We start from the raw sequence: 24642 nt of genomic DNA on the forward strand, positions 1-24642 counted from the left end.
AAGCCCAGAAATTGGCCAATCCAACCAATGTAATTTTGTCTCCGAAATCAAATTTAAAATGGGCAAAAATTGCATCAAGAGTTGCTCTTTCATGTACAAAAAGGTGGAGGAATTTGAGTGACAATTGCAATTTCTGTGATTTCATGGGTCAGTGGGTCCGATTTACATATATCCTGAGCCATGTTTATGCATGTCTAATGAATTTCATGAATCTCATTAGTCGTTGATTTTTGTACAGTTACTGCTCTAAGTGTTGTCTAATTTTTTTATAAAATTGTGTGTGCGTGCCCCTGTCATGTAACATCATGTTCTTCGAAAATCAATAATATATTTTGAAGTTGAATCGGAATGTAAGATTTGCATATTTAATGATTTTCTTTGTTCTGATAGGATATGGGTCAAGATTTCTGTAATCAACTCATGTCTTGAAAACTAATTTGAGGAGAATCGTGAAATTCACAGTCTAAAAAATCTACATGATCCAAGGCATAGGTTTTGCATATTAAATGCATTCTGTGATTCTCATTGGTTGTTGATTTCTGTGCATTAACTACTATGAAATGTTGTCCATTTTTTTTTTTTTGTAAAATTTAGTGTGCAGGTTCATTTTGTGTATTAAAACGTCAGATTAAGTTTGAAAACCAGGCGGATTCATGTATCATAATTTTTGCATATTTAGTGAATTCCTGTATTCTAATTGGCTGTTGGCTCATGTGCACTAACAGTTTCAAATATTCCTTGATTTTGATAAAATTTGTGTTAAGGTTCATTTGTTGGCCCCCACTCCTCAAATTTACAGCTATTTCAGGTCAGTTTCATCTTTATATAAATAATAAATGCCCTAAGTATTCAACCTCCCTTGCAACCAGTATACCAGTAAATATCGTGAGAGGACTGTTGAGTGTAGAAAAATAATTTGCACAGTTTTATGAAGCTCGCATCTTTAGTGACACACACAAATATTAAAATAGTGATTGAGTTCAGCTTTAAACCCTGATGAAATCATTGTTTAAAATGTCTTTTGTTGTTTGATTTTGGATCCTACATGTACAAGTTGAGTAATTGTGAACATGCTTGCAACATTATCTCATAATTTTTCAATAAATAAATAAATTTAAAAAAAAAAAAAAACGGTTTGAAGGATTTTTAAAATTTGGACAAAAATATGATTGTGGAGCGTGCTGTTGAGAATCAGATGATTGTCATGACTTGCACATACGTGTACATCTCGAAAATGTTTTACAGATGAGATACCCTTCATTAGGACAAATGAATACTTACCAGATAATACTTAAAGAGACATATTGCTGACGGTGAAAAAAAATGTGCTGTTATTTTAGACCAAATCTGCATAAAGTTTACCGCTTCGGTGGCATCCAATTCAAAGTCAGGAGAGCGAAGGATCAAACAGAGCGGGTTAGGTCATACCGAAGACTTCAAAAATGATACTTGCTGCTGCCACGCTGGTGATTACTGAGAGGTTAGATCAAAGGAAACAGGACTTGTTGACTTGGTGTCAGTGTCATGTGACTGGGTGAGGTCTCATGTCTGGTGTCTTCGTCAGGCACCCTTATTGTCTAGATGACATAAGACGTTCTACAAACTTTGAAATGTAAGACATGGTATTGTGTTGTAAGGCAGCTTACCATCCTGGCCAAAATCAAGTATTAAAAAGCTAAAAATAAAATTTTAGCAGTAGTCATAGATAATACATACATGCGGGATTAAATCCAGACATTTTTTTTGTTGTCATTATTATTATTATTTTTGTGAAAAGGGCAACAGAAAAAAAGAAGATCTGTTCAATCGGCAGCAATTAATGCATTGATTTCAAATTAGAATTAAAAAGTGTAGAATGTTTAAACATGTCTGAATGGGTTCTTGAAAAAGACATATTCATTGAAAAAAGAAAAAAGATATTCATTTAAAACTTGATGTAGAAAGGTAAAATTTCATTTGAGTTTAAGGCATTTTTTAGATATAGCACATTGATTAACACATTTCGAGGCAAATAAATTTAATAAATTTTACTTTTGGTGCTGAAAATTACATCTTTCAGTTGGTATCATCCTGTCTTCCAAGGAAACCTCAAAAAACTCAATAGAACATATGAATAAGTGAATGCTTGGGGTTTAATGTTGTACTTAACAATTTTTCAATCAAGTGACGATGAGGAGTCATTAGATATATCTACATGCACTGTATCTTCTCATGGCAGTTCGAATCCATGCTGCCACCACTGACGTATCATGTCTAAGACACCAGACATGACACCCCGCCCAGCCACATTATACCGACAACTGGCCAACCCGTCATGTTTCCTGTGTTTTAACCTCTCAGTGCTGAGCGCCAAGCGAGGCAGCAAAAAGTAACATTTTTAAAGTCTTTGGTATGACCTGACCCAGGTTTGATCCTGGGCCTCCAACTTTGAGGCGGATGCTCTAACCATTAGGCCACCGAAGCGGTTCCAGTATCAGTAGAATTCTCAGAATAAGACACAGTGTGCAACAAACACGTAAATTCCAGAACTGACAATTAATCTTTTCCTATGGATGAATCTAAAATCAAGACATTAAGACTGGTACCTATATGCATGCAGGAGAGGAGCAGCCTTCTGTTGACTGTCTAAAGTGGGTGGAGGGTTAAGATCAGAGCGCTAAGGGAGGGATGGGGGCAGGCAGACTTAAGTGGCCTGACCCTCAAGGTTGGGGGCTGATAGTCCGGTACTTATGAAAATATACAAGCCAAAACATCAATGTTAGTTTTCACTTTATAATGGAAACTGGAGTGTGGTAAGACATTTTTTTTCTTGGCCGGTTTAGTGGGCTCCTAATGTTCTCATCTGGTGACCCCACAGATATCAGGCCTCGTGCTCTTTGGGGGGGAGCCCCGAATGATAGGCATCTTAGTTTACCTTTCGAGCACAAGTGCAGACTTGTGGCAGCCATTAACATTGTGTGATTTATACAACGGTTTGCCACTTCTCATCAGACATCTCTCTGCTGGTTGTGCCGACCCCCACCCCACCCCCCATACCCCCCCTCCCACCAGGTTTTTATACCCAACAAATGGATCCTCCGACTGTCTTGATGGATGGATGTTTTGTAATTCGGGATTTGTCTAAAATTAAATGGGAGTGACTTTACGCAGCTTTTTGTTTTTGCCTGCCTTGTCTCTTTGTTGAAAGGAAAAAGACTTTCTAGTGGTTTGCAAGGAAGGCAGGAAAAGGGTAGGAAATATGCATGCAAGAGGAAACAGACTTTACCATTTAATCTTAGAATTGATGAAAATCTGAACAAATACTTTCTTTAACTTTTTCTTTTACGTTTTTTAAAACTTCATTGGTTGGATTGGTCAGTTTCAGTGTTTCTTAAAAGGTATAATTTTGTCAGTAAACACAGAATATTGCCTTCAGAATATGCTTGCATAAACATCTGGCCAGCATGCAAAAAGAGTTGAAGAATTTATGCCGTACACAAGGGTATTTCACTAATACAACGACAGCCAGCATTATGGTTGGAGGAAACCGGGCAAAGCGTGAGAGGAAACCCACAACCATCCACAAGTTGCTGGGGGAACTTCTCATGTACGGCCTGAGAGGAACAATACTTTAGGAATATGAATTTCAAGTTTTATACAGTTTTGACTGACTGCTTATTGTGGATCACAGGGAATCAAATAAAGTTTTGATTATTTCGCATCCTGACATTGATTGATACTCATTCATATAATTTGATACTCATTCATATATTCATATATAAAATTCTCTGTTTCCTCCTTTTGAAAGCTTTGTAATGCTCTCAGTGAAATGTGCTTTAGTAATCCAGGAAAAAAAAAGAATTGTAAAAATGATTTTGACATTTTTTTAGGTAATCTCCTTATCATTATTATCAATGTGGGAAGGTCTGCCAGCCACCTGTGGATGGTTGTGGGTTTCCTCTGGGCTCTGCCTAGTTTCCACCGACCATAATGCTGGTTACCGTCGTATAAGTAAAATATTCTCGAGTACGGCTTAAAACACCAGTTAAATAAATAGATAAATAAATAAATATCATTGTTATCAGAGGTCCGAATTTTTTTTTCTCATGTTTTCTGTGGTTACTGTCAATTGTCAGTAGTTTCGCAGAGATTTCACCAGCTAATCATCTTCCTGTGCTAGGATGATGGAAATTTTATGTGAATGACCATTACTCAGATAGAACTTGACCCAATTTTTCACCAACTAAGCACCCTTCTGTACAACAGTTTGTAGTGTGGGATGATTAAAACATTTTCAAGTAAATATACTGCAAATTGATCATTGTCTTTTCATTTTAAGACACTGTTTTGTCATTACGATGCTCAGATTTCTTTACCATGTCAATCGTTCCTTCTGCAGACACAGTTTGTTAGAACATGCAAATTCTATGAGTTATTTATGTTCTGCAGTTCATCTGAAAAACCAGTTTCATCCCTAGTAAATTTTTTATATACTTTTTGTAAAATATTTTTTTTTAGAATAAAATTTTTGTATTCTAATTATACTCATTAGAGATATATGTTTGAAAGTTTTCTTTTTAACCATTTTATCCTATACCTATAAGCTAGTTAAAAGTGTTTGACAGAACTAGCAGATGTGATTCTAAATAGACCAAACTTCATACAAACAGTATCAACAACATTCAACTTGACCTGGGGAGGGGGCTATAAAGATATATTGTGGCTAAGAAACCCTAGGTGACTAAAAAAAGATAACTCAAGTGGATTGGATATTAATCATTAGGATGGGTCAGCGGGCATAAATGAGCCAAAATTTGTAGCAGTTGTCCATCCAGCAGGCTTTGTGAGGTTGCCAGCCAAGTGTTTGCTACTAGAGCCCTCAATGGTGGACCCTCGGCCTCCATCCATCAGCAACTTTATACCCCCTTCAACAACTGCTACTCTCTAACCCTAGAAATGAAAGCCAATTGACCTTGGATTGATAACCTTAGAATGAAACGCCTGTATCTGTCAGTATCTCTCCCCCAAAGTACAACCCATTATGCCTAGCCACCTTAAGATATAGGCTTTTTTGTCTGGCCCCTGATATTCAGTCCTGGTTGATGAAAGTTTTATCTGCTCTGATGCAGTGTGAGTAATGAAACACTGGAGTAGGCAATTTATCTTTCTTTTTGCCCAGGGTGTTGGTGAAAACATTTTCTCACAAGTATTAATACTTGTATAGGATATCGCTGGTTAAACATTGAAGTGGCTCTGTGGAATCTCTAGATAACTTTAAAATTTAGACTTTTCATCTCTGAAGTGAGGAATGATCTATTTAAAGCTTTTGGTGAAAGAAAAAGAGAGATGAGATCAAGAGGGTTTTTTCTTTCTTTTTCTTGCTACATACTGAATATTGAATGTTGAAATTTAAGTCCCATAGGTCTTGCAGGATAGGGTAAGGTGAATCATCCCACAGGACTTTGTTATTGTTTTTGAACAATTACATTGAGTGTAATTCGACCACAAAAGAGCATTTTTGGAGGCAAATAATTTATGTCTTGAGAAAATTTACATTTTCCCAATAAGATATCATCCTATCTTCCAAACACCATTCAAAGCACCTCTCTAAAATCAATAGAACTCATACAATCTGGAAAAAAGAGCAACTTGGTCATGGACAAAATTTTAGGTCATTTAAGGTAATTTAGTTGATTAATATTTTGAAGGCAATTAAACTATTGTCATCAAGGATTGTACTGCAGAGCGGCCACATAGCTGGCATATCACAGTTTGCTTTGGACAGTTTTACTTATGTGAAAAGTCTTAGTCATTTTTGTTTTCGTAGCCACCTTGTGGAAGTTGACAAAATGACCCTTACCCGTATAACAGACCCTAGATGGCTAGGGCAGGTTTGTGATGCGAACCCCTATAATAGTACATAGGCAAGTATAACAGTATATTCAATTCCCATGTTCAATAATACATTATTACATACATGTTCAATAGCAATTGTCTTAAATCAGGTAATAATGCATGTGATACCACTCAAATTTATCTCTGGTTTAACTTCGGAGATCATTAACCAAGCATTATAACCAAGTTTAACCTTTTTGTGGAAGTGATATTACACAAAGAAGTTGACCACTTTCAATGAGTAATAGATTTAATGAAGTTATATTTAGAATTTTTTCCCCATGTGTAATGCTTTATGAAATCAGCCCCTACATGTGTACATTTAAACCAGCTAATTCCACATCAGAAAGGGAGAAAATAGTATGGTAGCCTTAGGTGTAGATCTTGTCAGTGTGGTTTCCCGCATATTCATGTATGACTTGCAGTATTTCTTATTCTAGTATTGTATAAAGAAAGAGACTGGCCCCAATAGCGCAGTTGGTAGAGCGTCCACTTCGGGAGCAGTAGATCCAGGGTCAATCCTGGGTCGAGTCACACCCCATGACCTTGAAAGAGGTAGTTGTAACTTTTTCGTTTGGTGTTCAGCATGAAGGCGATAGTGCAACGACTGGTTGATATCAGTGTAATGGCTCGAGCAGGGCGGCTTACTTGCCTTCAGTTAGGTGTCTCAGTGAAGCAGTGCTAGATAATAGAGCGGTGGAAATTTTATGGCCATGTAAACCATTACATGCACCCTAAGGATTCCTTCGTTGTCATATGACAACGAAAAATTGCTAAGCACGACGTTAAACCCCAAACACTCCCTCACTATAAAGAAAGAGAGAGTAAAAAATATCATGTGTGGAATCTAGTGACACAATGCTTTGTGGACTCCTGTAAAAGTTTTGTTTTATTGCAAAGAGAGGTGTTGTTTTCTTCCCACTGTGTTAAAGAAGAATAGACTTCAAATTGAAAACATTTGGTTGAAGGTTGATAAATTTGGTATGTGATACTAGTTGTCTCTCTTAATACTGGGTGGAGTGGAAATCTTGAACTTAGGCTGACAGTCTGTGTTGTCTTATCTCCACCGACAAGATTCTGTGATGTGTGAATTTATTGGCATGATAATTAAATGTTACGGGGGAACACTGTTATCAAGATGTAGCCAAACTGCTGATCACTACCACTTGGTTTTTTGCCCCCAGGATTTCTCAGATAAACCGTGTTAGTCAAACACCTTTGTGACAGGCTATGTAACTTCAAAGGAAAACAAATGGTACTGGTTGTCTGTTGCATGACTCTGATTGTTGGCATCTCTCAGTGTTGGACAGAATCGTACCTGTAAATTTTTAGGGACTGAATGAAGCCTTGTTAAAGTTCATTGATTTTCTGGATGTTTGAGATCTGTAACAGTATAGTAATTTAATAACTTATCACCCCATGGGCTTATAATAAGAGCATCTTTACAGTAAATCTGATATGTTTACTTGCTTCTCGATTTTCTAATTTGTTTTCACATGAATTTCTCTGTATGTGGAGCCACCTTCGTCCATGTATTGTTGTTGTTGGTGTTAAGAATTTCACAAGTGGGATGAACACCCTTGAAATGACGTCACCGTTGAGTGAGGCGAGTTTGCTCCGAACCTTGTGTCTCTGAATTTAGACTTGCTCGCGTTGTGAAATATTCATTTAACATTACTGATTGGTTATACTGGAAATATTCACCATTTAGCCCTCCACAGATATTTAATATTTGACCATTTAAATCAATATTGAAAATATGAAGGAATTAATGAAAATGATGTTTCCAGATGTTTTAAGTTCCCTTTGCTTTGAAGCATAGCTATAGTAGCTTTTCAAGTCAGTATTTCAGCTTTGCTTAAACTGATCTCAGTGAATGAAGATCAAAAGACAGTTATGATTTTCAGGATCAAAATGAGACTAGTTTTACCTTTTAATAATGAAATTGCCAATGGCTCGTTCATTTGCTTCTTTACAGGTTCAGGTGTATTCCACAAAAACAAATCAAGCAGAAAAGACTTTGTCTCGATTTCGGGAAGTTGCATACAGTGGTTGTTTCCGTAGTGACGGGAAGCTTTTGATAGCAGGTGGAGATGAAGCATGTCTGAGATTGTTCGATGTTCAGGGGAAATCTCTGCTGCGAGTTTTCAACGGTCACAAAGGGTAATGGTCTTGTTCACATCGTAGCTTATGCCCTGGGATCATGAGGCGATCTTAGATTTAAGCCAAAATTTCCATCATTGTTTTACAATAACTTACCCAGAATTTACTGTGTAAAGCAATATTTTTGACCTTGTTTTGTAAGAAATAACAATTTTTTGAAAATTGATTTGAAGTTTGATTGAAGTCTAAGATTTCTTCATGATCCCAGCCCCTGCGTCCAGCTTTTTGAAAGTGAATTAGGAGTTAAGACCAGTATGAACTGTATTTTGAACTAAAATGACATTAGTCTTTGTATTAGGCCAAGACTGGTGTTAAGATTTAGTCGGGGCATAACTTTTATTACACTTTTGAACAACTGACCCCTGTTTATTCCTTGTCAAATTCTCCCCTCTGGCATGTTTTACTTCATTGTTGGAACCATCCTACATTGAATTAATGAAACCTTTTATTTAAATAGGGTAAAGCTCTCAAATTATACAGTTTCCTCTTCCCAGAGGCTCTCTGTTACAATACATCAACAAGTAGAAACAGTATACACAATTCGATTTTTATAAACTTGAAAACAGTCAGTAATACAATACACTTCACTGGTCTGACATTAGAATTGACTCTACTGTCTTCGTTGGGGGAGTGACCATAACATTTGACAGGGTCATCCTGATTCCATGTATCAGGAATTCCCATGATAATTGACAAAAGTATTCATGATAATTTGAAATTTAAATAGTGAGGTCACATATCTGACAGAGCGAAATCTGCTGACAGTATATCTGTATTTTATACACCAGATTTCTCTAATTTTACTTGCCTTCGGTAAGCCGTCTCAGTGAAGCAACACTACTAGATAAAAGAGCGATGGAAATCCGTCCTGCAACAAGGAGGCACATTACATACACTCTAAGGATTCCTTCCTCATCATATGACTGCAAAATTGTTAAGTACGACGTTAAACCTCAAGCACTCACTCATTTCTGGACATTTGTTCATGTCCCGTCTATTCACAGCGTTGTGGTTACTTGTCCTAAATATAAAGTCTGCTTTGGTTCACATTCTAATTATAATAATCATGCTCATTTTTGAAAGCTTTGGATAGTGGACATAAATGGCAGGTATCAGATTGAACTTCCATTGCTTTGTTTGAAAAAAAAAAAGTTTGCTTTCATTCTTTTTTGTTTTTTATGATCTTTGATTTGGAGAGCAAAGCTGTGTAGTATAAATGGATATTATATTCAACACTTTGCACACATTGACAGATTTATTGGTGGTTTAGTATCTGATTGTATTTTAATGATTCCATGGATATCTTCTTTCTTTATTTTCCACACGTCCCAACCTGTCTGTCAACAGCCCAGTCCATGTGACCAAATTCACCACTGATAAACTTCGAGTCTTCTCTGGAGCAGATGACAAGGCCTTGCGTGTGTGGGACATTGCCACTGAGAAGGAGATTATATCTTATCAGGAACATCAGGTAGAGTATCCCGGGAGCAAATTGGGCGAAGGGAAGGGGCGACTTCTTGTCAGACTAGAACATGGGTGCATCTGATATAGGCTTCTTGTCACCAGCTATGGTGCAGTCTGGCAGTCATCTGGTAGTCATTTTTACTGTTGTGCAAAATTATGAGCAAATTATTGTCTACCTATACAGTGTTAAATTGTCATAGCTTATGTTTCTTCGGAAACGGTGTATCGGAGGGGCGCCATAAAATCTAATCTCTGGTTGGCTGTCAGCAGACATTGGCTTCAGGCCTTATCGGAATGGCTTGGGTTAGGAAACATCTTCTTAATTCTTATGCCTGTCATCACCATGTTTTTACGAGCCACTTCATCCTGGTCTCAAAATTCATCCGAGTTTCAGTTATTGTTAATGCTTTGTGAACTACAATTCAGTAAATTATTTCCACATTTTTTTTATCGGATTGTTTTGTTGGGTTTGGATTCTGGTTTTGAATTACATGAAATAAATATGGCACCGTAATTGACTGTTAGGTCTAAATTGTCACTGGCAGCCAGTTTTTCATTATTTTGAAAGTTTGTAATAAATTTAAGATACAAATTTTTAGACTAAAATCTGTGTGAACTTAGAAATGTGTATGTTGTACTGTTGAATTTTAAAATGAAAACTTATTTCCACTTGAATGTTTGTCGAAGTTTTCTGGCATTGACCAAATGAATAGAGAAAAGGTAAAATAGAAATGGGATTTTGGGGACGAACAGAGCAATATTTTATTTATTATCACTTTTCTCTTTTACTTTTTTGTTAAGATATGTAAAACTGCACAAAATAAAACAAAAATCTCCTAAGAATGACACTCGGTACAAAAGTGAAAAGCAAGTAAAATGTTTGAATGTTCAGTGATTTGGCTGTAATGTTGTAGGCTGCTAAAATATAAATGGAGATTAAGACGGTTCTCACTACATCATAGAATATGTGTACCACTCCAGCTTGGATGTTATAGGTCAGGAATGGTTATCTCTTCTCTCATTCAGCTAACATGGAGATATCTACCCAGATTGCAAGATGTACATGTACAATGTAAGCATGTTGGTTGTTTGGTCCGGTTTATATACTGTGATATCCAACTGTGTAAATGGGGTGATAATTTGGCGTCTGCATTTGTTGATGTATATTCAATTGTGAAGATGGGAAATATCTTGTTTTGAGCAGTATAAACGGTCTGGCCCAAATGCTGTAATCTATACAAGAACCGAGATCTTCGCTTTCATTGTTTGAATTATGGGTAATAGTTTCTGAGTCGATAGGGTAATGCGAGAATATCTAGACCACCGTGTAAAAGCCAGGCAGATTATCTTCGCCATTGTTAATGGATTTTTATATAAACTGTTTTATATACAATTCTATTGGCCCATTGGAGCTTAAGCATTGACCTTATCATATATTAAACAAATATTCTTTACTGTCTGCTAGAAGTGCCGTGCACAATGGCAACAAATCCTTTCAAAATCTTGAGTGGTTTCCCATCTGCTCATTTCTAAAAAAAAAAAAAAAAAAAATGACTGGGGAACTCCGAGAGCTCTTGAAGAGAAATACAAAATGTCATTTCAATCAATCCTGAAAATATTTCATCGGAATTCCGTTGGCTGATGGCACATCGTTCATTTTGTTTTGAGTGTTTTTTTCTTTTTTTTTTTTGTTTGCGTTTTCACCTTGGCCCATGCATGCACTATTGTTGAGTGTTTTTCAATACTATCCATCACATGAAGAGAAAATGTTTAAAACAGAAATTTCAAGAAAAACCTTGAACATAAACAGAAGGTTACAGATGTCTCAGCTCCTTTAGCTGTGGTTGGGGCTGTATTTTTCTTTCAATTGTCTGGTGTGTGTGTGTTTTTTTTAAGAGGAGGGGTGTGGGTAGGGATGGGGGGGAGGGGCCAGGGGAAAATAAATCTATCTGCAACTTTGTGACCCTGACACAGTCCCACTTCTTCTTGCACCGTCTTGATGCTTTATCATTATTGTCATATAGGTAATTGTAATGATCAGCTCTGTTAAAAGTATCCCACAGACAGAGGAGTATTGAACAAAATTTTGATTTAAACCTGATATGCTTTTCAAGTTTGCTGCAAGCGAGAGAAACAACGAACACACGATATTTTTTTTTTCTCTTCGCCATTGTTCCCACTTTAAGTTTCAGAGTATTTTTTTGCCCCCTCCACTGCTGACCTCACCCCATCTGTTTTCTGTGTTATATCCACACAGACACAGGCTGGCACGAGTTTTTCTGACTCCTGTTAGCATTTTTAGTCTTATGTTTCTGGCTGTTTTGACAATAGTTGGGTAATGTGCTTATCACTGTCACTTGATAAGGCCCAGCTGAGATTTGTCGCATGCCATTTTGTCATTTAATACTTGGTAATAAACTCTTCAGCTCTGTTTATTCATTTGGCTGAAATGCCTTTAGAAAAGGCTCTTTTTCTTTATCAACTGAAGAGAAAATATACTTTTCATCAAATAGAACTAATTTGAATTTCTCTGCGCGGGTAAAATTGGTTCTGATCTGGTTTCATGTTTACTTCTGGAATTGAACGACATGCCCAACATGCCATGGTGACTCAGCATTTTAGACCTTGCAGCATATTTGCACACATTTTGAAAAGAAAATGCATTATCCCTTTATAACATTTACGGTACACATGTAAAGTTATGAGAATCGAAAATTAACCTTTTTATTGATTAAAAATCTCATAGCTAATCTGTGCGACCTTAACAGTGTTACAAAGGGGGTTACAACCATATGTATATTATTTCTGACCGGGATAGTCAGTCGTTAAATTGTCCAATCATTGTCCGTTATGCGGTCACCGACATGGAACAACAGAAACACTTCACGCTCTGTGTAGTCAACAGCGGCTCATTTATTGTAACTGTAACAATTAGAGTGACCAGGACTCGTCCGTCCTTACTAGTCAACTCTCCAGTCCAATCCTGACTTGTCCCTCTAGCTGAGGGCACTGTTTATATATGATCTCTAACATCACAGAGTTTATTTAATTAGTTTACTTGATGAACACAAGTTACTGTGAGTCTAAATAAGTACAGTAGAGATAATCTGAGTTAATCCTCATAATCTATAAACAAAAGTCTTTGTGTAATCACTCTTGGTAACCTTTGGTAGATTACGTTCATTCCTGCATCCTGACTTCAGTATTAACTAATTAGGTACTGTTGTGACATAGATACATGTAAAGTGTGTAGTGGTTCTTTGACTAGTCATAGTGTCATGAATGAATAAACACATCTTGATGCAGATTATGTTACCAATATGTGTCTTTTATTCAAAGGTTCATTGATATGGGCCAACTTTTCTAAACATTGCAATTTCCCCATACTTTCCATATCCATTGTAAAAGTTGTTTCATAGATATTTACATCACCGTCAAGTTTTTTTTCCATTCCTGAAAAATATATATTTTTTTTCTATTGAAGTTATTCAATTTGTAAATAATGGAAGACAGAAACAGATGTAAATGTGAAAATGAATTTGTTGAATTTAACTGATGACCAAGCTGCTTCCCTTTGTGTATATTTATTATATTTACTTTCACAAAAAAAACTATTTTCTTGATTATACAAATTGTTTTTATATTCTGTATTGGTACTGTCCAAATTATTTTTGTTACAGCCTATCCTTTTTTTGTATACATTTACTTCTTTCGCCATTCATCTGGTATCCAAAATATTCTTGATATAATCCTAATCTTAATGTTTAAACATTGTAATTTTTTTTCTTTTCTCTCCAAATTATTCTTTCCCTTTCAACTTATTCTGCAAATTATTATTTATAAAAATAGGTATCCTTCTTTATGTGTGTGTTTAGTATCACTTTATTCCCCAACCCCAATTCCTGTCCCAAATTTTCTTTTCATAAAAGCCCATCCTAATTGCTAATCTAATTCCAAAAACCAAAAACAAAAGTGACAAATTACCAAAGGTTTACTTTTAACATTTACCAAAACCATAGCTTGTGACATGTTTTAAGTGTGCCGGATCATGTTTTATGAAGATCACATCATCAGATTTCATTGGGAACTTTTGGAGAGGTATCCAGCGGCAACCAGAGCACATCTGGAAGTGACTTGGATGAATCTGCTCTGCCGATTACAAGTGACATCAGAAATGTGCTGGTAACAGAAGATGGAATCCTGGCACAAGTTGTTGAAGTAACCGCATATCAGAATGATTGGAAGGTTGTCAGAACTTGGACTGAGGCTGTCCACTCAGCTTAGCTTTAGGCCAACATGTTAGGAAAATATACCGTAAATTTATTAAAAACTTCATGTCATCCAATCCATGCCTCACATTCACATATAACGTTTTTTTAGATGCGAAGGAACACAAAGAAGTGGAAAATTGTGTTGACCGTTTTATTAATGGAAAGAAAATTAATTGTACAAGACACCAATCAATTAATACACACGTATGAAAATAAATAAATAATTAAATAAAATGTTTGTAAAGTACATATACGCTTGTCTATAACTTCTAAACAGATAGGAAAAATAAAGTATATCCAGGTACCTTAATGAAAATTGGATAAAATGCCCTCATATCATCATATTATTACAGTATGAAAGTATTATTAGGATATGAAACTCCAGTGCAATGAATTGATATATATATATCAGAGTGCGGTATGAAACAGAATTTTAGCAAAATTTTCTGTGTTTTAATAATGTTTCTATCTAAGAGTCAAATGAAAAAAATTAGAGGTGATCCTACCCCATTATCCTCCACCTCTGCTTCCACCCATCCCCCTTACCCCACCTTTTGTAGTTATTAGGAATCAGTGTAGAGAAATGTACCCGGATATACTGGAGTGATCACAACTTACATTGAAACCCAAGAAAAAATGCCTATGTCCAATATATGGTAAAAATGAAAAATAATAATAATAAATAAATGAATAAATTAATTAAAAATCAGATCACAACTACAGTGATAATAAGAAAGTGTGTATCAGATGTGAAGAGTCTTAATACTTAGTTTTATTTTTTGAGATATCTTGCTCACAAGTATCTACTGCACAGCACCCACGGACATGGGCAAATCAAGATGTCTCCATTGCATTCACAGTTAGGACGCATGTACTCAGATTCTTCAACCTCCTCAAAGGCAACTGAGACCAATTCTCTGAGATAACTATGGGGTGCAGAGAAATAATTTGATCAGTTTTATGAAGCTTGCATGTTTAGTGATACAAACAGGTCGTTTTAGTGTCATTTTTCATAATAATTTTATGCACAAATTTGACTGGAAAAAACCTCTTAAAGTTGAAGGTTGAAGATTTACAGTAATATTGTTGCATTAAGCATTGTTGATCTTGAATGCCTAAATGAAGCAGGATTGTTTGTCCTGGTGTGGGTTACACACTGTCGTTTTCAGTGTACCTAGGTACTTTTGGCGTTTATCATAATGTTCTGTTCTACATTCACTTGCACTGTCATGTGTGTTTATAATTGGCGAGACTAGTAATCACCTGACCATCAACAAGCTGTTTTATTTATAGCCAATCAGCAGTGAGATAGCCAGACCTGTGGTGAACCTTGAAACATGATGCCTAGGGCTTTTCTGAAAAGTGTTGGAAATGATTTGAAGGGATAACCCAGCTTCAATATAAAGAAGAACACTAATAGTCAAAAAAAAAAACAACAAAAAAACAAAAAATAAAAACCAATTCAAATAAAAATATGTGGCACAACAAAAGTATTTTAGAATAGTTTACAAGTTGTTAAGTTGTATGTTGTCAACAAAAGTAGGGGTTGTGAAGTTACTCGACTTTACTAGACTATACCTCATCCTTGTTTGTTTTAAACTTCAGGTACATCTGCAGTAGTTGAATAAAATGTATTAACTGATCTTTAGTCAAGTGAAGTAGATGTGGAGTGTCTGTTCTTGGTTGAAGGATATAACTTCACTCATTACTTCCTGCTAAACTTTATTGAGCCACCCAGAAAAAAAGCTGCAACTTTGAAAAGTTTTGAATAGATGTACATGTCTCTTGTTGTTCATTTTACAATTTCTGTTGTAGAAATTCCCTTTCTATGTGTATTGGACAAGTTTGTGTGCGAGAAGAGTGTGTTGTATTTGAAGTAGAGTAGACTGGATAGCATGGTCTTAGTAATTATGAAAGAAGTGTGGCGTCCTGGGGATTGTACTTAGCACCCTTGGCTCTGGTGTGTTACTGGACAAGGGCTGTCGGGCACATCTGCTGTGGGTAGCTCCATCAAGTCTTAGCTCTGGTGTGGTGCGTAATTAAAGAAGGAATCTTTTCTAATCAGGGATAAATTATTGAAATCTGGTCTTGAGCCAGACTGACAGCTGAAGGTCATTGGTCAGTTTTAGAGGTCATCAAAGTGCGCCTGTGTGATTGGTGGAGATTCCTTGTAGAAGGTTCTGTGGAGAATTAATTAGAGCAAGCTGCATCCATATGTCCAGCTGACAGATTAGTGGATGATTTTAATTGACTTAAAGACTGTAGGCCTGTCTGCTTCATGCCAGAAGAAAGCTACCGATATACATCAGTAACCAAGGCAACTGACTAGTACATAGGTAAACTGCCAGGCAAGCATCTTAATTGTTTAAGGTTGATGAACAATCATTGTTGAAGATGAGGAATGTAAGATTTTACATGAAAGTGCTGATGTAAAGCAAACAAGAATGCGTTAGACCTAACATGGATTGATTAGTTCACGTCATGGTTTTATCTTAATGTTCGCATCAGTGCGGGTATCAATCGTCTGTCAAGTCGTACGTCGGCCCTGATATTGTGACGAGTGCAGATTTGGGGCCAGTTACCTTCCAACAAACCGCCACAAGAGTCATGACTAGATTTATCAGCTAAGCTTATTTTGACTTTTCCATATCAAGTTGACATGACAATTTCAAACAGTTTCTGCTCAGTAGTTCATCAGCGGTGGGAGACCAGCCCTTTGAGACTGTATCTCTGGATCTATTCTCAACACCTTGCCTGTACATCAGGAAAGAAAACACCACACACGCGTTCGGATAGTTGTTGTAAATTACCAGACGATTCCTATGTCAAACCATCTTAGTTTTATCGCAGCATACCTGCTTTATTATCTTGTTGGAAAGATAATGAAAAATACAGACAACAAATGATTTTCACTGGCTGACCAATGAGACTAGAGTAACTGGTACAGAACCCTGGTTGGGGGAAATGAAAGGAAACAGATAAACAGACAGAGGCAAACTTACTCACACAAAGAATTATTTTTGTATCTGCTTAGTGGAGGTGGAAGATAGATCAGTTAACAATCCTAAAAGTCAACAAACCTGAAAAGAAAATAGTGGAATTGAATTACAGCACTTCTTGAAAAGCTGTTAGATGTTCCAGTACTCATAAAGTTGTTTACTATACACAATCATGCTATACAAATAAATACCTTGTATAAATTGAGCTTTGTCTCTTTGGGTTCTGAAAGGTATATCATATATCTTTTCCTTTCTTCATATGCTACTTTTTTTCAGTGTTTATCGAAACAGCTGTGTTCGAACAATTCAGGCAGAGTTGTATGTAAATGAACTTATATATATAAACATAATAAAAGTATATTTATGAAAATTAAGAAATAAATATGTTTCATTAATATGTTACCAATAAATGTCTGTAAATCATTTAATTAAACATTATTTAATCCAAGTATAATTTGTTTGTTGTTTTCTCATACAGGACTATATAAGAGCAGGTGCCACATCACAGGCCAGCCATGACATCATTCTCTCAGGTACTTGTATGCGACTCACATATACCTGTACAGTATAACACATTTAGTCATCAAATACAGGTAGTTGCGGTATAGACGTACTAACCTGTATAGACGATATGTGAATCATTGCCTTATTGCTAAGGTACTTGGTGTTGAATCACTGGGTCACCGGAGCCTGGGTTTAGTCAGTGCCTGAGTGGCAAAGTGGTTGGTGACACTGTTTGGTGTGGCCTTACATGAAGATTGATCAGTGTGTCTCACATGAGATCGTTTGCCAGTAACTTTTGTGGTAATTGTGGTTGATTTACTTGGGTTACTCTGATTTCCTCCAACCATAAAACTGGCCTCCACGGTGTATGGAAAAACTTCTTGAGTGTGGCATTAAAGAACAATCAAATAAATGAATTATTTTTCTCTTGAAAAAATTTTAAAGTTTCTGTTACATTCACTAATTTTTTTCTTGTTCACCAGTTTCACTTATATTCACCATTTTCTCTTGTATTCACCAGTTTCTCTTTTCCAGTGTTTTCAAAGGTGTTAGTGCTTTTTGGGCCAACAAAGGCTGAAAATTGCTGATAATGTTTTGTACTTTGTGCTTGAATATTACTTACATAAGGACATTTCACTGAGGTCTAAATGGAATAATACGACTTCTGTTTCAGGCTCTTACGATCACACGGTTAAGTTGTACGATACTCGTATTCAGGGGAGTGTACTCAGCGTGGACCACGGCCATCCAGTGGAGAGTGTCCTCATGTACCCGACGGGTGGAATTTTCATCACTGCAGGTATGACAATCTGGACACTTCCTTGTTGTTGACCAGCTCACTACTGTGAATTTTTAAGACTCTTGGCTCTCACAGTAGATGTGAGTTCAGCCCCAGCCTTGGACAGGGAATTTGTAAACTTCCCACTCTCACTGTTTGTGGGGCCTGGGTGACTATTAGTGGTTGATGATGCTAGTGTGGCTGTTTGCCCAACGTGACATTGGTTGAAGACCACTTGCTTCCCACCAATATGGTGCAAATATCTGTACCTGGGTTGGTAACTTCCAGGAACTCAGGTTTCCTCAGCACAAGTGGAAAATTATTAATTACGTTAAGCATCAGTCAGATTTTATTTATTTATTTATTTATTTATTTATTTGATTGGTGTTTTATGCTGTACTCAAGAATATTTCACTTATACGATGGCGGCCAGCATTATGGTGGGTGGAAACCGGGCACAGCCCGGGGGAAACCCATGACCATCCGCAGGTTGCTGACAGACCTTCCCACGTACGGCCGGAGAGGAAGCCAGCATGAGCTGGACTTGAACTCACAGCGACCGCATTGGTGAGAGGCTTGGGTCATTACGCTGTGCTAGCGCGCTAACCGACTGAGCCACGGAGGCCCCTCAGTCAGATTTTATTATGTGATTTATTTGAGGGGCCTTCTATACAATACATAATTTCGCAAAGACATAAACAAGCAATACTCTTTGTATTTGGCAGACCGCTTGGCATGAAGGTGCAGAGTTAAGGGCAAAGACTTCGGGGGTCACTATAAAAAAACTAGATGGAATTTAGATTTGTTTTTGGGTAAATGACATTTAGGTTATAGTTCCATTAAATGACTTGATTTGCTATCGAAGTTACAAAAAAGTAGCTGAAAGTAGGCCTTGAATTGTGGCAGTGTAGAATGTTTAGCTAGCAGTTAAGAGCTTTATGCAATTTTAAAAAAAGTGTAAATGAGAGCTGTTGGCTAAAACATTTTCCTTGTCACAGCCCTAATCAGGTACATGTAGGTCACCTGTGGTAAATGACCTGAATTTTGCCTTTTTTGCCCATGACTAAGTAGCACATTTTGCTTAATTTTGAGCTCTATCTATCTTAGAAAAGTGTTGTTGGGAAGGTTGGATAAGTGTGCAAGTGTAAGTGAAAGTGAAAGTGTAAGTTTCAGCACAAGTAGTAATATTTTATGACATTTATTTGCCTGTAAAAATGCGTTCTATATAAGGGGAAAATTCTAGAATATGGCGATGAACACCAATCAAATAAATAAATAAATAAATATATAGAAACTTAACATAAATCGAAGGTCTGTTACATGTCTCTACAAAACTGATACATTTTGAGATATCTTGATGATAATAAAATGTAAATGTGTTCAAGGAGCATATATCCAGTCACAACAAGTGATTGTCTAAGCTTAAGGGTCTGGAGTCAAATCTTGGCAATGTCTTCTCTCTGATCAAAGGGTTTCTTCAGATGTTAGGGTGTGCATGGTAAACATGCCATGTAGCTAGATATTTGGCATGAAGCAGGATTCAGTGAAACTCATTAGGGTAGAGAATGCCTGAAGGTCATGGCAAGGTCATACAGAGAATAATGTCGTGTCATACAATAACACAGGTCATCATCCATCAGAGCTGCCGCAAAGAAATCTAGGCCTCTAATGCTCACAACAGAGAACATCAGATTTCACCAGACGAAATTCCAACAGTCATATATTACAATGTGGCAAGGTTCAACAACAACAACACATGTTCTCGTAAAGAAAAAATCGTGTCCCGAACCTAGTTGCTCCAAAGTGAATTTAAGGTTTGCCCTTAGTAAGACTAATAATGACTCAAATTTTTGACGATTTTATGCATGGCGCACATGTCATATGTGTTTATGACAACACCAACAAATCACATTAAAATCAGGTTTAATTATTTTAATGTTTAGATGAATTATTACAACTATATATGGCAGTTGCAATATGTTTTGGACATGTGAACCTTGGATCTAGAGTACTTATTTCAGACTTTTGCTATCTGCATTCATGAAAATTGAAAATGGTTCAGTTTTGTGAAGGCAGTGGATTTCATAACTGTATGATCTGGTACCTGACAATACGGATGTTTTATATAAACACTGATCATTCTTCTATCTGTGGACTTTTAAGTGCAGTTATCAGATACAGGTTATGGTTATCTCTCATTTTTCATTTTTCTGTTTCCTCAAAAACATTGTTTTTCTTCTCCCCCAAAATGGAGAGCAATGTTATTCTTTACACTTGAGATAAACATTCCAGTATTGCACAAGTAAATGTCTGATACCTTAATTCTCACTTTTGTATTCAAGTATTGCACAAGTAAATGTCTGATACCTTGATTCTCACTTTTGTATTCAAGTATTGCACAAGTAAATGTCTGATACCTTGATTCTCACTTTTGTATTCAAGTATTGTACAAGCAAGTATTTGAAATCCTGCATGTCACTTTTAAATGCAGATGACACAAAACATCTAGTTCTTGCATATTCTTTTGCAGTTCTATTACAACTTTTTTCCACCTCAAGTGGAAACATCAGTTATCTGATGTTTTTCTCGCGGAAAAATTCCATGAGACAAAGTGAAGAGAAGAGCATTCCAGCATATATCATCTGCTGAAACAAAGGAACATTTTAATCAATTACATTGCGACTGTTGAAAAGCTTAGAGGCATCCCATGCCCAACTATGTCATCCAATTAAGGGTTGTAATGTACCGGGATGTGGAGTGAACCATAGAATAATAATTCTTGACATAATTCCGGTGGCTGGGTTGTCAGAAGGTGAAAATAGAACAGTGGAACTTTGATAACCTTGTAGGCATGTTAGATGTAAATATAGCTTTTGTTGGCAATAAAGATAGATTGATGAACGAGGGAGAAGGCAGAATGGGAAGGAGGTATGTATAATTTGATAGTTGCGTTGACATCTGTTTGAGGCTGCCTTACCGCTGGGGCCTCATGTCTGACTTCTGGAAGCTTTAATGTAGCGAAACAGCGATAACGTGGCAGATAGCAGAGACCAGTTTCCAAGATAGAAGTTAGCTCTCTCTACACCAATGTGATGTGGTCAAAAGCTTGAACTTCAGTGTACTGTAATTAAAGTGTCTGTTTATGTTAACTGTTTCATATTATAAAGATGAAAAATCAACATCACAAGGCTACAGCACTTTTATCTGCATATATTTAGTGTCAAACTACCCTGTTTCCTCAACCTTTTCACATATGAAAGAGTAACATTAAGTGCAATTTATACACATTATTATCGTGATTTTGAAGACAAAACTACATTGGTTGGATTGGCAAATTTCAGGGCTTCACAAAAATTTTACCATTTTACACAGAATAATGCCTTCAGAATATGCTTGAACAAACACCAGGCAAACATGCGACAAGGTGGAAATACAACACTACTCACTAGGTTAACCTTTTTCCCAATATATACATAGAAAAAAATTTTCCTCAAATCACAAAAAATGTTAGTGCACATTTTTTTGTTATTGCCAAAACAACAGAGTAAAAATGTGGAATTTTTGCTTTCACTTTTATTCAGTATGTTATACTTGACCATATCTCAGCATGAATGTAAACGCATTATTTAATGGCATGTAAAAAAGCATTAACTCACTATGCGTACATTGCATTGTTATATTGTATGATACATGATGTATGCTGCTATTTTTCCGCCAGTGGTTTATTTTCCATTCAAAAAAAAACAACATCACTATTTGTTTCAAATCTTTGGTACATTTATTTTGTATCTTATTATCTTCTTACAAATATTTTTGTAAAACTGGAGGATTTTGGTGTTGATCCGTTAACATTTTTAGGTTGAAATGCAAACCCTATCTAATATTGATTGCCCCTTTCCCCTTTCTGCCTCTTTACCTGATATAGATATAAGGAAACCTTGACGGCATATGGGCTTTGTCTTAAGGATGTTCAGGGTGTTGATGTAGAAATATCAGCTGATACAGACCAGTTAGTGGTGTCTATTTCACCCAATACCCACAGGCTCCCTCTGTTTAGGGCTTGATCTTAACCTTGATAAGGAATCCTCTTAGGAAATAAGGGATCTGATTTCAGTACTCTCTGGTCCTGTGTGTTTTCCCGAAAGAAGACTTTTTTTTTGACCAAGGCTCCAACCGGGAAGAGAAGAGTTGACAAAACACTTTGTATAAATTGTTGTCTGTCATTTTTTTTTGGCAGAAGTCTCGCGAATTGTAGCCATGAAGAAGGCATCAGACAGGGGGCCCCCAATGTCCCACAGCTGTTCTTTTCTACATAAATGTCTGGTCTCATTAAACTGGTAAAAACATGCAATTGCTGAAGAAAAGCGTCTGTCTATCAGGGCTGAGACATACAGATTGCCAAAAGAAGGGAGCAGAATTATTTTTCACTTTGAAGGGATAAAAAAGCAGAGTAAAATCAGAAATGTTTGAAGCTATTGAGAAAGCAATTATGACTAAAAAGAGACCATTATCACCCGATTGAAGTGTACAGACTGCTTGATCTTCACATCTCAAATCTGTCATCAAAAATAAAGTCTTCTAGTGTGAGCGTGTATGTTTTCCTGCTTGTAACATATGCCTCTTGAACTCTCATGAATCTTTGTGAAAGGAAAAAAAAAGATAAAGTTTGTTTTCTGCTGTTCCTTTTTTCTTTTCTCATGTTTGTAAAGGTTTAGAATATATTTGGAAATTAATACAAAAGACACACTTTCTTGAATGAGCAAGGAAGTATGGACTGTTAAAGAGGCAAGATGAACTCCACTCCACTATGTTATGAAAAAATTTCTCTCTGGCCGTTTGCCAGCAACCTCCAGATAATCATGGGTTTCCCCTGGGCTCTGCCTGGTTTCTTCCCACCATAATGCTGGTGGCTGTCTTATAGGTGAAATATTCTTGAGTACAGCGTAAAACTTCAGTCAAATAAATATGAAAAAATTCAATTGACCGCACACTCCTATCACATCCCATTATTTTTTAGGTTTTTCAAAAATATCACAATAACATGTGGACAATTAAAAAACAGTTGATTTTAGCCATTAGCATATTGAAATCGTTAAATTACACATTGAAAGGGTGACAAGTTTGGCTGAAATAGAATTAAATACTGATAAGGAAATGAAATTATCAACTTTGGTTGTTTTTTTTGTTTTTTTTGGTAGAAATCTTTGGGTCATGGGTCATGCTTCAATGATAATGGCAGCTATTCTGATGGCACACTACATTTATCGTCTGTCAAGTGGTATGTTTCACTTTTTAATACCACAATGTCAAGATTAATCTAATTAATTTCATATAATCTTTCTACTACTGTCAGAGGGTCAATTGAAATAAGCTAATTTTTGGGAAATATATCAACCCTGTATAAAATATAATTAACTCTGCCTCGTTTTGTAATTTCTCTGTCAGTGATGTTCTGCAATACATAAGTTTTGAAGTCCTTTATTATAGCAGGGCAGTATCCTGTGTGAAAAGGTAAACCCATGGGTGGTGGTCAGTATGTAATTGTTAACATTTGTTGCCATTAACAGTGACCTGTCTCAGGGTCATTATTTTGTCTCAGGACTTTGGCTGGACATAAGCTTTCTCTGGTCAGCTACAGCAAATGCCAACTTGCAAAGTTCATTTACCTTATTCCCTATTACCTTATTCCTATAGCTTGTCTGTGTAAACAGATGGCCATCACCAAGTGGGTTCATATCAGTCTGAAACTACTAAGAAGTGTAGAAATTCCAAATTTAATAGAAAAAAAAATAATCAGGAGAAAAAAAAGAAAAACGAGAGAGAAAAATGGGGAAAAAGTTGTTGGCATCAAGATTGCAAGAGTACACAGAACAGCTGTCATGGAGACAGTTTGGTTGAGGCAATTTGTGTATCCTCGTCTTCTCTCTAGCAATGGAAGGGACGGCAGCCGAGTGATGTAAATGTGACACTCTGATTCACTTGACAGTTGTTGGGAGAAATGCAGGAGGTTTCCACGGTAACTGCAGGATTCCCAGGAAACACCGGGCTTCATGTTGCTTCCCACATCGACAGGAGGAAGTTTCTATGTCACTTTGTCGTTTTTCAAAACAACTTCTTTTTTTTTTTTTAAATAAACTTTTTTTTTTTTTTGGCCACAACTTGTTAATTTTTGTCTCTAATTTTTTCTTTGCACTGATAAAGTTTCTTACAAAACGACTTCCTTGATTTTGCTTTCCCATACTTATGTCATTTTTAAAGCTTTGGAGTTTTTTTTTTGGTCTTCTGCAAACAAATTACTCCAAAATGGGGCAAATGTCTATTCCATTCTGGCCACTGCTGGTACAACCATAACAGGGTGCTCAAGTATTTAAAATTCAGTTTCCCATGGCTTGGATATTGAGGGTTGGTTTTTTTCCCCAGAGCTTGTGGGTGTCCGATGTTTAGTATTAACTGTGAGATAGCCACTAGACTGAGCCGGGTAAACTGTCGGCTTTATAATCACTGAAATAGCGACCTGTCTGAGCGTGAAATAATGATCTTGGTTGAGAAAGGGTTCATCGCGACTACTTCAGGGTCATTTGACATGGTA

At 36.5% G+C, this 24642-nt stretch overlaps 1 protein-coding gene across 1 annotated transcript in view; it reads left to right on the forward strand.

Moving 5' to 3' along the window:
- LOC135472248 (U3 small nucleolar RNA-associated protein 15 homolog) overlaps nucleotides 1-24642 on the forward strand; it is a 65987-nt gene that overhangs the window by 25267 nt on the left and 16078 nt on the right. Inside the window, exons 3-6 of the mRNA XM_064751657.1 lie at nucleotides 7853-8037; nucleotides 9385-9508; nucleotides 17250-17304; nucleotides 17949-18074. Coding sequence (XP_064607727.1) covers nucleotides 7853-8037; nucleotides 9385-9508; nucleotides 17250-17304; nucleotides 17949-18074 — 490 coding nt within the window. The remainder of the gene's footprint in view (nucleotides 1-7852; nucleotides 8038-9384; nucleotides 9509-17249; nucleotides 17305-17948; nucleotides 18075-24642) is intronic.

Source organism: Liolophura sinensis, chromosome 8, assembly GCF_032854445.1.
Source record: "Liolophura sinensis isolate JHLJ2023 chromosome 8, CUHK_Ljap_v2, whole genome shotgun sequence".
NCBI classification, from domain to species: Eukaryota; Metazoa; Mollusca; class Polyplacophora; order Chitonida; family Chitonidae; genus Liolophura; species Liolophura sinensis.